Consider the following 14,417-nt stretch of genomic DNA (forward strand, 5'->3'; position numbering starts at 1 on the left):
TAAGAGAGAGAGAGAGAGTGAGTGAGAGAGAGACTCACGTGGTAAGTGTAGATGGAGATTAGGGGGTGACCGATGGTGAGAAGTCGATGAAACAGAGAGGGATTGGGTTTCTGGGTTTACAAAGAAGCCGGAGAGAGAGAGAGAGAGAGAGATAGAGAGAGAGAGAATACATATCTGTGCTTTAGTTTTTTAGTTTTTATTTTTTATTTTTTTAACAGGTGGTGTAGTTTTTTTTTTTTTTTTTTTGAGAAACCAGTCTGTGAGAAGACTAGGCTTTTATTCAGGAAAACAAAACCTCAATGAATGTCAAAAGCTACAAGAGGAACAATGTCATCAGGAAGGGAAACAGTCCAAACCCGAGACTCTCTAGAGAACTTGGCTTTTTTGGCTAGAGCATCTGCTACAACATTGCAGTGCCTAGTATTAAAAATAAAATCATGAGAAGAAATTGCAGCAACTTGGGTACGAATATCCTCAGTAATGTGACCATAAGATAAGTAATCCAACGTTTCTTGTGAGATAGCTTGAATCACTTGGAGAGAGTCACCTTCAAACACGACATCCTGAAGTCCTAGCTCCACTGCAAACTGCACCGCTCTACGACAGGCAAGGGCTTCTAACTCCACGACTGACTGCGTTGCAGGAACTGACATGGATAATGCACCAATGGCCTCACCACGCCAGTCCCGGATGATCACGCCTATCCCTGCATGGTTGGAATTCTTGAAGACCGCGGCATCGAAGTTGGCTTTGAACGAGCTTTCATCTGGTGGTTGCCAATGCTGGGGTGAAGGATGGTCCGTGGCAGCTAGTGGCTGGTCAAGAGTGTCCAGGAATTCTTAAAGATAGCTTCCAGCCAAGGAACTAATTTGGTTGATGGGCTGGACTGTGAGATTGAGCCTCAGTGCATTGCGACGATTCCACAACATCCAAGCAATGGTGATGAAGATCTTGGACCTATAGTCTTCCTTAACCTGCATAAATCTATTAAGAAGACCTTGGAAGCTTAATGTATGAGTATTAGCGCAGGGCTAAGACCAGGACAGTGGACTCCAGACCGGTTCAAGTTTTGAGCAAGACCAAAGAGCATGAAGAGTGTCCTCGGGCTAGGCTTGGCATACGCTACAAATTTCATTTGTGGCAATATGTCTCCGGACCAGGTTTGACAAAATTGGCAAGGCATCATTGCAAGCACGCCAGGCAAAGTGCTTGAGTTTATTTGGAACTCTAAGCTGCCACAACTTCCTCCAAAACTGTCTCTGGATCTCCGGCGAGGATGTACCTACATGATTAGTAGCTTTGCGAGTAACAAGAAGCTTATAGGCACTCTTGGTTGTAAACATACCAGAGGGAGTAAGGCTCCATATAATGTGGTCAGGAGGAAGTCTTGTGCTTAGAAGCATGCCGCAAATGACAGAGGCTTCATAAGGGAGAAAGATCTGGTTTACCAGAGTTGAATTCCACCCTCTTAGATTTGAATCAATGAGGGAACTCACTTTGGCTCCTGGAGCAACTATGGGCAGTGGTGATATGACCGATCTATTTGTTTTAACCGGTAGCCACTTGTCCTCCCTTATTCTTACAGAATGCCCATTCCCAATCCTCCAAACCATCCCTTCCTGAATCACATCTCTAGCACCTATAATGCTCTTCCATGCATAGGACCCTAAGGTAGAATCCTTAGCTTCAAGTATTGAACAATCCGGAAAGAAACGAGCTTTGAAGACTCTATGACATAGCGAGTCTGGATTATTAATCATGCGCCACACCTTCTTTGCCAACAAAGAATCATTAAATTTTTCAATGTCTTTAAATCCCATCCCTCCCTTCTCCTTATCTTCGCACAGCCTCTCCCACTTAACCCAATGAACTTTTCTATTTTCCCCACTATACCCCCACCAGAATTTTCGAATGAGAGTCTCCAATTCCTTTATCAAGCCTTTGGGAAGCTTAAAGCAGCTCATAGTGTAAATGGGAATCGCCTGACTGACAGATTTGATTAACACCTCTCTACCAGCTTGTGAGAGGAGCTTCTCCTTCCAACCTTGTAGTTTCCTCCAAACCCTTTCTTTGATATAAGTAAAGCTTTGTTTTTTGGCAAGCCCCACCAAAGCTGGCAACCCTAAATATTTTTCATACTGTTGGATAGCTGGCACACCTAAGAGGTGTTGAATCCGATTTTGCATGTCAGGGTGGGTGTTGGTACTGAAGAAGATGTTTGTTTTTTCCCTGTTTATTTTCTGCCCAGAGCCTTTTTCATAGACTGAAAGCAAATCAAGGATCCTCTGGCATTCCTCCACTCTTGCCCGACAAAAGAGGACACTGTCATCTGCAAAAAATAAATGAGAAACCCGTGGACCATTTCTGCAAATAGATACCCCTCTGATGTCCCCATTATTTTCAGCTTTTTTTATCAGGCCCTGCAAACCCATAGCACAAAGGAGAAACAAGTAGGGTGATAGTGGGTCACCCTGTCTAAGCCCCCTGGTAGGTTTAATGTGACCCACCGGTTGGCCATTGAGGAGGACAGAATAGGAGACAGTGCTCATGCAAGATGATATGAGGGAGATCAACCTACTCGGGAAGCCTAAGTGTTCCATAACCTTCACCAAAAAAACCTATTCCACCCGGTCATAAGCCTTGCTCATGTCCAATTTTAGAGCCATGAATCTCAATCTACCTTGGGTTTTTCGTTTAAGGTAGTGCAAGGTTTCAAATGCCGCAAGGACATTATCAGTGATAAGTCTACCCGAGAGAAAAGCACTTTAAGAATCATCAATTACATGGGTTAGAATTTTTTTCAGGCGGTTGACCACCACTTTGGCAATTAATTTGTAAACAACGTTACACAAACTAATTAGTCTAAATTCTGCTACTCTTTTCGGATTTTCAACTTTAGGGATTAGTGCAATGAAGGTGGAATTAAGAGACTCATGGACCATACCCGAATTTAAAGCATTAAGAACAATAGAGATAACATCCTCACCAATAATGTGCCAATAAATTTTGTAAAATATGGGGGACATACCGTCAGGCCTAGGAGCAGTAAGTGGGGCCATTTGTTTAAGAGCAAGGAGCACTTCTTCAGCTTGGTATTCACAGCTTAAGGAGGCACTCATTTCAGCTGTGATCACCGATTGCAAGCCCACAAGAATATCCTCAAACTGACTTGGGTTGGATGAAGTAAACATATTTTGAAAATAGGCTTCCACCACTCTTCCCAAATCTTCTTCCTCATCAACCCATTGGCCGGCCTCATCTTCCAAGCCAAAAATAAGATTACGTTTATTTCTTTGGGTAGCTCTACAGTGAAAATAACTAGTGTTTCTATCACCTTCCTTCAGCCAAGCCGTACGTGAACGCTGCTTCCACATGCATTCTTCCTTACTTTTCAGTTGCTCAATTTTAGTCCAAAGCAAATACACACAAGTAGGATCTGAAACATACCCACATGATTCCTCCACTACCTTCAGTTCCTTCAGTTTTTTGGCTAGGGAATTACAGACATGACCAAAAGATTGACCGTTCCAAGTTTGCAGATTATCTTGGACAGATCCAAGCTTATTATTAAACCCCCAAACCGAGGTTGCAAGCCTTGCCGTACCCCAAGAATCTTGCATTACCAGTTCGCATGAATCATCCTTGACCCACATGGCCTCAAATCTGAAAGGCCTGCCCCACCTATAGAAATGTTTCAATTCTGAATCTGTGCATAGTAAAATAGGCTTGTGGTCTGAATGAAAAGCATCCAAATGATGGATTCGGGAAGTAGGGAACCTCAACATCCATTCCATTGTAGCAACACCTCTATTTAAGCGGATCCAGACATTGTGAACCCCAGGTCTCCTATTGCACCATGTAAATGGGTAGCCATTGAAACCCAAGTCCTTCAATCTACAATCATCCAAGGCATCTCTAAATAGTTGCATCTGTCTTTCAGGTCGATCAAGCCAGCCAAGTTTCTCCTCACCCAACAATATTTCGTTAAAGTCACCCATACAAAGCCAAGGAAGAGAGAAGCAACTATTTAAAGCACGAAGCAAAGACCAAGAGTTTTCCCGGCTGGCGGTGTCAGTGTCTCCATAGAAACCCATAAACCGCCAGGCGTCATCAACTCCATGGTCCACAATAGCATCAATGTGATTCCCAGAAAAAGACTGGACATCCACAGAACAGTCTGCCTTCCAAAGTAAAGCCAAACCACCACCTGTGTTAACACGATGAACAATAAAAATGTTAGCAAACTACAGTTTTCTACCAATTCTTTCCATAGTATTTTTTTCAACTTTAGTTTCCATCAGGAAAACCATTTTAGGATCTTTTTTACTCACCAACATGGCAAGCTCTTCTTCTGTCTGTGGGTTCCCAAGCCCACGACAGTTCCAGCTAAGGCAACTCATTAAGATTGGTGGGACTGGACACCAGTCTCCACCTGAAAATTTTCCTGCGCAAACCACTCACACCCTGTCCTCCGCTTCTTTTTGGACCCCTGGTCATCTTCTAGTTCCAACCCCGATCTTCTATCTGTACTACCCTCTGGTGGAATAGCCTGTTGTTTTGTGTTAACCTCACGGGTAAGCCTTTTGAAAGACTTAAGTGAGTTAGGTGTGGGCTGTGTGCCAACTACATTGGTGCACTCACGTAGGGGGGGACGTGCTAGCATGGATTGTGCATGGCTTTTTGTGAGGTCCACCACCTCTTTAACTTTTAGGCCAATATTCACTTTAGCACCTTTGCCCATGCATTTATCCATACGAAGCCCTTGAATACTCTTAGTCAAACTATCCGTACCTCCCATGTCAACCACATCACAATTGTTAAGTTCTTCACTAACCCCACTAGATTCCACATGTTGATTATTAATTGCTTGAGTCTCCTCCATAACCACTTCCCTCATAAACTCACGCACATTCACAGCAACCGATGTGTGCTTCGTTGTTGGGGGGTTTGTGCCAGGAGCTTGGGCTGAGGCAGAAGCTCCTTTACTACCCGTTTTCCTCCACCAAGGAGCCTGAGTGCGAACAGAACCCTGAATAACAGTTACCGTCTTTCGTGTAGGTCGTATCATATCAGCCCTCATCCATTCTCCAAATTGTTGATTTTCCTTTTTCAGATTTTCCTTACCTCTAATCCACAGTTCACAATCCCTTTCAACATGAGAAAGCCTATCGCACCAATAGCAAAAATTTGGCAAACGTTCATATTTGAGTCCTACCCAACCTATCTGTTTGCCCTCATACCATAGCTTTCTACACCTCAGCAATGGTTTCGAGATGTCAATGGAGATACGCACCCTCAAAAATTCACCTCTGTTACCATCATCTTCAGGATCCGCAACCTCAATGACCTTACCAATAGTATTACCAACGGCTTCACCTGTGGCTTGGTTCAAGCTCTTCTTGGGAATATTATGAAATTGCACCCAAAAAGTGGCCCGTAAGAACTCTAAAGATGGGATTTCTTCCACTATTGAGACCCTCTCGAAAATCACTATGTGTTTGTCGAAAGTCCACGGTTCATACTCCAACACCCGTTTGAGATCTAAGTTATCCTCAAATTCAAACAGAAGAATATTATCTCCGATATCCCGTATCTTGAGTTCACCCACCGGTTTCCACAGGGGTTTAAAAGTGCGAGCAACAGAGTCTACATTCAGCGTTCTTTTTGTGAAAAAACGTCCTACTAGTCAGTGAACGCTCTCCACCACAGGTTGTGGGGCTTCCACCCAATGCTCCTCGTCTTCATCCAGGGTAAAGCGCGACCATAGACTATCCAGACCAGCCATGGTTAGATGCAAAGAGAAGAAAAGGTGCAGAACCTCTTAGCCCTCATAGACCTCTAATGGAAACGTGAATAGAACAAACCACCTAACAGCCAAAGAAACAATCCGACCTACCAGACGCTAGAGCAGCTAGAGGGGACAAAAACCTAAACACAGTAAGGGACGATATTCTACAGGTGGCGTAGGAAACCCTAGCAGCCAGAGAAACTACACTCTTTTCCTTTGAATTCACTAATAGGTGGTGTAGTTAACTAGGGTTAGTCAGGTTAAGTTTACTTAAGTAATCATGTGCAATGCACATGCTATTTTTTACACATGTCAGTTTATTAGAGTAGTTTGTAGCCTTAGGCTACAAATGTTTTTGTAGCTAAATTTTGTCCTGTTGATAATAGTTGGGTTGAGAAAGAGAGAGACAGAGGAGAGAGAAGAAGATTTATAGGGCAAAAATCTTCTCCTATTGACTTTCTTTTCTTCTCTTCACCTACTTCACTTCACATCACACACTTGACCTTACACTTCACTTCACTTCACTGTATTCTCCTATATCCATTTCTTAATTCGTTTTACTTTTCAAAGATTTATCGGTTAGCCTTTTGAATGCCTCTCCCAGACTGCCACATTGTGACATGTACCACAACCGATCTAATATCTTAATAAAAATAGTGCGAGTCCAAGCTCCAACACATAAATTAATGGAGCCGTCAAAAGGAATTTTCCAACCCGTGTGAAGCATGCAAAGGAGCTGAAGGGTCACGACAGCTGGAGCACTATAGGACAAAAATTCTAGTTTGGCCAGGCAGTTAGCTCGCAACTCAGACTTACGACTCGTTCCAATCGCGAGGTTGAGTCACCAGAATGCCCTGTTTGGATGAAACCTGACTTTCGCATTCCTCATACACACTAGTATAAATACCCTTATACCCACAAAATGTAGAGGGCTTCCAGAGAGAATTTTGAGAGAGAAACCCTAGAGAAAACAAAATTGACTCATCCACAATCTTTAACATTTAATTCTCCAAATTCCTCTTGTTTGTTTTTAGACCCCTTAAAACACAACCAGATTAACCTAGTTAATTAGCTAAGTGATTACTTAGTCAAATTATTAAATCTAGGTTAACACAAATATATCATATCATTGACAGGTGCGGAAAATAAAGAACACAATGAAATGACAACCCAGGAAAACCAAACCGGTAAAAAACCTGGGGAGGATTTAACCTAGCTATCCTCAAGGTAAACCGAATCCACTATGAAAGAATTGAAGTTTACACAATAGTGACTTAGACCACTAACATCCTATTGGTACCTCGAGTAGGAAACTTACTACCACGACCACGTGACAGCTCCAAGTCTATAGACTACTTCTTTCTTGGATTCCCAGCAAGTACAAGCACTCCTGCTTGTGTATCTTTAAGCTCTTGAATCTGCAATTGAATTGATCACCAAGCTCTCGACATCAATCTTGAGATTGGAAACCCTAAGTGTATGTAAAGGAAAACACCTCTAGATCTCACAGAAGATTCATACACATAGCATAAAAAGCAACCAAAATATGTGGCTAGGGTTTTCCCTCTTATAATTAAGACAAAACATAAAACCTTACACGTCAAACAGGCTTGGGCTGAGTTGGAAATTCTGCAGAAAAAACAATCTGCACGACTTTCGATTGATCAAGTCTAATTCTCGATCAATCGAGCCAAGCAGATTTACACAATAAATCTTGCAGTAACTCGATTCCAAATTTACATAAAAACACATATTTTGAGCAAGTCTAAACAAGACTAAAATGTTTTGATCATGGTTTACCAACATTACAAAATGAAGTTCTAATACATTAGTTCCTAATTCCTTAGAACCTAACAAACTCCCCATTTGGCAATCTGTTACATAAAAATAGCCCATTACAAAAATATTGCCCAACACAACAAATTCAACCTAACTACCATCTATCAATTGCAAGTGTAGACAACAGCAGGACTGAATCAACCTGTATATTCTTGAAACACTTAACAAACGCATAAATGCATGTGTGGAAAATACAAGTAACACAAAATAAATTCTTGATTTCACATAACACAAAATAAAGACATATATCATGAATAACCTCATAAATATAAATCAATAAACAATGTGAAGCAAGAAACATATATCATCAATGTATCTCCCCCTATCATGGACAACCCAATCAAAAACTAAAATACATCATGAGCCAAAAATGTAAATATAGAATGAAGCACCTAGATACAATCTAAAAGCTCCACAGCTCCAAAATATCAAAAATCTCCCCCTAGCAACAAAATCTCCCCTACATATGTACTCCCCTTTTTTGTGACGAATTGCCAAAGGGAACTCACTCATCACCAAAAGGAGGTGGCGGAGGCGACCGTCTAAAATGCTCTAAATCTGCTCACAAGGCATGAAGCTCATCATGCATGTCCACCAAAAGCTAGCCATGAGCCGCTTGAACGATCATGACAGCCTCCAACATACGTCGAATGTCTGAATCATCCGAGGTAGAAGGTGGAGGAATAGTAGCAGCGACAGCAGCAGGATCGACAGACTCTTCAACAGTAGTATCACCTATAGAAGAGGGAAAAGGAGGTGCGACACCGGAAATAGATTATCCCATTGCGTTCTTGAATTGTCTCAGTTCAACCGAATCATAAGTTTTTAATTGTATAAGAACAATCAATTATAAAATAGATATTTTCTTAGATCACAAAGAATTTCATATCAATATAGGGAAACTCCCTGATGCCCTAGTATTTACATTATTGATTTAAATCAGTTTTTATCATTATTCTTGTTAACACTCACCAAGCAAAAGTATTTTTCTTCTTCGTCCAAATTGTTATTTAATTATATTGTCTTTGAATTTACCATGCTCCTTGTGGTTCGACCTCGGTACTCCGAGAATTATATTGCTACGATCTCTTGCACTTGGGAATGAGCAAGCACTAACTTCCTTGATTTAGTGGGAAAATTGTTTTAATCTAATTTTTATTTACAAGCTAGGAGGTCTTACTTCATAGGGAAATGTTATATCTACAATATTTTTTCAGAAAAAATATTGTTGATATGCTAGAAATTGGAACTCTGTCTAAATGATATGGCATCGTTTCACTAAAGAAATTGCAAAACAATGTCATGTCAATAAGTGTGCCGGCTCCTCATTTATACAAAATGACCTCATTTCATCTTTAGTCTCAGTCATCTTCTGCGCTTTGTACTCTACAATCTGCACCATGGTTTTGAAACCTGAACTAGACCGAGCGGTCCAACCGAGTTAACTGGGAACCAGACTGAAATCTGGTTTTTTAGCATAGAGAACCGAGCATGCCTTCAAATTCCGTGAACCCCTTAAACTGGGGTTGGACCGCACAGTTCATGCAGAACCGATGGCATGAACCGTGCAGTCCAACCCCGGTTCAAGCATGCCTGTTAAATAAGAAAAAATTAGAAAATGCGCTTACCAGGTTTAGAACCAAGGCACGGTCAGATATGCAGCTGGAGCCTAACCACTCAACCAAGCTTGCAAGCTGATGCTCAACAATAACAAAAAATAAAAATAAAAATACTTGAAGTAAACTTAATGCATTTTTTTTTAAACAACTTAACACAATTCTATTCTACTTAATTAAATTATCCATCTCTTACAAAGAATATAAAAAAATTATAATTAAAATCCTTCAAAGATATTCAACTTTACTTCAAAAATTAATCATAAATTTTAATGTTTTCATGGTTATTATTTTATTTTATTAACTTTCTTATTTAATTATTAAATATATGCTTGAAAATCATTAAATTTCCCTCACATATATAGAGATATTAGTCAATTTTGCTAGTTTTATAAATTTAATATCTATATTTAGGTTTTAATTTATTATTAAATTAATTATGACATCATGATTGTTCAACCCTGGTTCAACCTTGGTTGGACCTCAAAAACCTTGAACCTCTCCCTTTTACGGTTCAATGAACAGTCCGAGTTTCAAAACCATGATTTGCACTTGTATCTTCATTTTCAACAGAAACATTTCTCAAATTGGAAAAGTATACAAACCCAGTCCACTAAGCTATCATCCATTGAACTTGAAGGGTAAACAGGTGGCAGCCTATTTATTAATTCCAAGAGAATAACACATAAGAAACATCTTCGTCAACTATATGATATGAGGATCAGATTGATTGAAGTTTATGGTCTGAAGGGAGACGGGGTCGGTGGTGGTGGTGAGTTCTTGAAAGAGAGAAGGGAAAGTTTAGTGGTTTAGGGTTTTATCAAAATAATAAAGGTTTTTTTATAGGAAATAATAAAGGTTGAGATAGAGAGAGAAGGCTTTTGCAATTAAGTCAAACCAAAAATAATAATAACAAATTTAAAAAAATAAAAAGGCCTAAGTGAAAAATTGTGGAGTTAACAACACTTCAGTCTTATAATTAGTTTATAGAATATAGTTTTATATTATTTTATAGAATATAGATTAGACTATTCTTCTTTTGTACAATATTAACTCACTTAGTATAAAAATTAAAATCTTCTAAAAAAAAAGTATAAAAACTAAAAAATTTTAGATAGGATATATGATGTGTGGAGGGGGGTAATAGACTAATAGGCCCATGTTAATATCTACACTGGGCTAGAGGCCCAGCTCAAGGAAAAAACCCCTTCTCGGTCATGGGAAGGGAAAGCCCCTCTTCGGCCATGGGGAGAATCCTCCTCGGCATGGATATAGCCGAGGACAAAAGAGGCAACCTGCCACTAGTAGTGACACTCCAGATTGTTCCACAGAGCAGGGAAAGCACAAAAGCAGAAAAGGAAAACGGAGAAAATGGAAGTGTCTAAGGGAAAGACTGTCATTACTGCCTTCAATGCCTTGTGCCTGACACGACCATACTTCTCTGTCCCTACAACCACTCCCAACAACTGGAGGGAAGGGCTGATGGGACAAGTACCTACCCTAGAGACCACATTCAAGAGGAAGGAAACTACTATAAAAAGGGAGTAAAGAGAACCAGAAGGGCAGGGCGGAGACCCCTCATCACACCAGAGGCACCAGAAAAAGCTCCCCGGACTGCGCCGAGGAGCAATCCCTCCTGGAAAACTCAATCCTTGAAGAACACCGTGATGACCGTTATCCATACACTAAAGCCTAGCTCTTTGGCCCACTCTCTACAAATTCATTGTACCGGGCTCACTGGTCTAGGGTCTCATGCATCTTGGGTTTGACCAGAAAAACGTGAGCCTACATGATGCAAAATTAGACAATAACTGAAAACCAATTTAAAATCTAATTAAATTTTCTCTCAATTTTGACTTTAAATATATGGTCATGTTAACCCTTTAGGCAATTGTTAATAAATCATTTAAAAAAAAATTAACATCACTTTTATGGTAAACATAAAAAAACTGTCAAAACAATTAATTGTTTTTTCGTTTTACATAAAAAAAAATATTTCCTAAACAAATGCCCTTAGGACATCCACCAAAACAATTAACTGTTTGTGTTATGAACCCAACTCATATCTCTATATGTAATTGAAAATAAAACAAAGTTGAACAAAATCTAAAATGACATCCTAATCAGCAATCGATTAGTTATTTAAACTTCAAACTTCATCCATTTGAATCGATAAGTTATGGGACATAACACTAACATATATAATACAGCTCTCTTTTTTTAATTAAAAATCTATTTGTATTTTTATATTGCACCCATTTTTCTTTCTTTGTATTTCTATATACAAAATGACCATTTGAAATATACACCAATTCTAGTGTAGAAGAGTGTTTCAATTTTGTACACCTAAAGAGAGTCAAGGAAAATCTTTTTTAGAACTATAAACTTGTGTAAAATAAAGAGAGACATACAAACATGTGAGGAAGAAAACATAGCAAATATTGAGTATTAAGAAAATTATCTCTACTTATGCCTCAAAGAGAAATTGAGGGTGGAAAGATAAGACATTTATTTATGTTTTGTTTTGACAACTGGATTGCAATTCATAAAAAATAAAGATATATGGTAGTACCAAAATTTATGGATGAGAAGGTATAGTAAGAATTTTATAGTAGAAGTGTTTTTTTTTTTTTTTTAATTCAAAATAAAGAAAAAGAGAATTGAAAAAATTTAAAATAAAATAAAATAAAATAAAAAACACAAAAAAATAAAAATAAAAACGTGAGATTAGGAGTTGATAAGGTCGCAATTGTTGAGCTATTGAATCTGTATTCTTTTGGTTTTATTACCATTGCTTACAAGTTGTATTGAATAAAGGAATGCAATATAGTTTATCAAAAAAGGAATGCAATATATGATGGGCTGCGTGTTTGACAATTCGCCTATATCTATTTCTACGTTGTAACATGTCGGGCAGCCTATCTTAATAATAGGTGTGAGTCCAAGCTCGCCACGTAATGGAGTCGGCAAAAGGAATTGTCCAACACGAGTACCAGAATCAAGTTTTTTGACTTTGAAATTTCCTCTTTTGCTAACAACAACGCGTAACTTCACAACTATATATATCCATCAAATGTCTCTCTCTCCCATATATCCAGATCCAAAGCATTAATCTCATTGTAGTATCGCATAAACACTTAAAGAGTACACATTTTTTAGAGGTAGCATATCAGGGACGACCTGTAGAACACAGCAAAAAAATGGCTAGCCGCGTGGGTTTGATCGGGTGCTTGATCGTTGTGGTGGCTTTGCTAAATGGTGCAACCACTCAAGTTACGGCTGCAGTTGAATATCAAGTCGGAGACAGCTTGGGCTGGACTGTTCCCCCAAATACCTCCTATTACACCAATTGGGCTAGCTCAAAAACATTCTTTCTTGGCGACGCATTGAGTAAGCAATCCTGAAAACCTTTTGTCTTCTTCCTTCTCAGTTTTTCACAATAAGAATAACAAAAATATATTTGGTTTTATTCAATTTATTGTGTATTTTGAAATATATGATAAAGTTGTACGTTACATTTTATAAACTGAACCAAATAGTTCCTTGAACGGACAAACCACGTAGTTTTTTTTTTTTTTTTCCCTACCATGCATGAAACTTTTCTTTTTGAACAACTTTGACAGTTTTGAAGTCTTATCTTTAAGACATGGAAGTTATTGCGTCCTTAATTTTCTAGGCAATGTTACATTCGTTAGTTTGGTTAGGTTCTCTCTTGAAAAATTTATCACGCATTATATATAAGAAAATTCAAATTTATATTTTTTAATTGATAAATCAAATTATACAACTCTAACATATAAGTGTAACCTTACTTCGTTATCTTTTTTGACATTATAACATTAATCAAAATGTTAAGACAAAACTCAGAGTTCAAAGTTTAAACTTATAAATATTAAAACTTATCAAATGGGTTTGCTTTTAATTTTTGTAATATTCAGTGAGACTTAAAGATACATATAGGACTCTAGATTTATTATTGATGAACATTATTTTTCCCTCCAATGACCAGTATTCAATGCTACAAGCGGGACACACACTGTGGCTATTGTATCAGAAGCTGAATATAATGCCTGCACAAAGGTATCATCTGTTTTCCAAGTTCAACCTTGTTGCCCATTTCGATACACTCCTGAATCCACCGGTACTAAGTACATCATCTGCACCGTAAGTAACCACTGTGAACAAGGCCAAAAGTTTTCTTTCACGGTTGAATCACAAAACTTCACTGTTGAATCGCCCGCTGGATCACCAACTGAATCGCCGTCCAGCTCCGCTTCATCTCTAATAGTTGGTGCCTTATATGCAGTGCTCACCACAACAGTCATTTCTTTCTTGACTTTCTTCTAAATGTACCCAAACCATAGCGGATTTTCTTAATTATTGATTTGTTATTTTTTCTCCCTTTGTCTTACTAGTAAGAATAAGAGCATCATGTCTCATATCATATGTATGGATATTTAATGTACTGGAATAATTTTCAATTAAACGATTGTTTTTACATCTCGTATATATCTTGCAAAATCAGTGTAAAATAATTAAGAAATGTTTATTTGGCTTGGCTTTGTCTAGAAGATGCTTCTAGTGCAAGTGCACATTCAGAAATGTTTATTTGGATGAGAAGTCGATGGATAATTTAATGAAGTGTTTCACGAATTTTTTTTAGAGAAGGGGTAAATTTCATGTAATTCTGTTAGTTTGAAAGGAATAATACAAATGCATGCAACTCGTTTTCTGTGACTGGGAAAACCGGAAAAGACTACCACCACGCTGATTGAAAGTCCTCTTGACATGATTGAAAGTTGAAACAGATAATCCAAACACCTTGAACCAGTCAAACAATACTCAGTACTTTAAAGATGAGATGCAGGATTATGATCATTTAAGACATTATTATGAAATTATAGTTATTGGTTTGTCCAAAATAAAACAAGAAAAAACTTAAAGGATGCCCTAAAAAAATTTTATTTAAAAAATATTTTTAGTAACATTTTAAAGAAAAATAAAAAAACAATATTGATTATTTTTTTTTGACAACTTTTTATATTTTTCATAAAAATTAAAGGCTATGCGTATTCTTTGGCAAATCATGGGGTAAAGAATTTATCAACATTCAGAATTTTTTATTAAAGTGCTAATATATTAGACTAAACATAAATATAAATAAATTTATTACA

At 38.2% G+C, this 14,417-nt stretch overlaps 1 protein-coding gene across 2 annotated transcripts in view; it reads left to right on the forward strand.

Annotated features, from left to right (window-relative positions):
* LOC126715422 (cucumber peeling cupredoxin-like) overlaps positions 1-13,746 on the forward strand; it is an 86,305-nt gene extending 72,559 nt beyond the window's left edge. Inside the window, exons 2-3 of one of the 2 annotated variants that reach the window (XM_050416015.1) lie at positions 12,405-12,633; positions 13,253-13,746. In XM_050416015.1, the coding sequence (XP_050271972.1) occupies positions 12,444-12,633; positions 13,253-13,590 (528 nt within the window). In that variant the 5' untranslated portion in view covers positions 12,405-12,443 and the 3' untranslated portion in view covers positions 13,591-13,746. Of the gene's footprint in view, positions 1-12,324; positions 12,634-13,252 lie in introns of those variants that run through there. The other variant, XM_050416014.1, reaches the window with a different exon arrangement.
* Positions 13,747-14,417: the final 671 nt, after the last annotated feature.

The sequence above is a fragment of the Quercus robur genome, chromosome 2, assembly GCF_932294415.1.
Source record: "Quercus robur chromosome 2, dhQueRobu3.1, whole genome shotgun sequence".
In the NCBI taxonomy this organism is placed as follows: Eukaryota; Viridiplantae; Streptophyta; class Magnoliopsida; order Fagales; family Fagaceae; genus Quercus; species Quercus robur.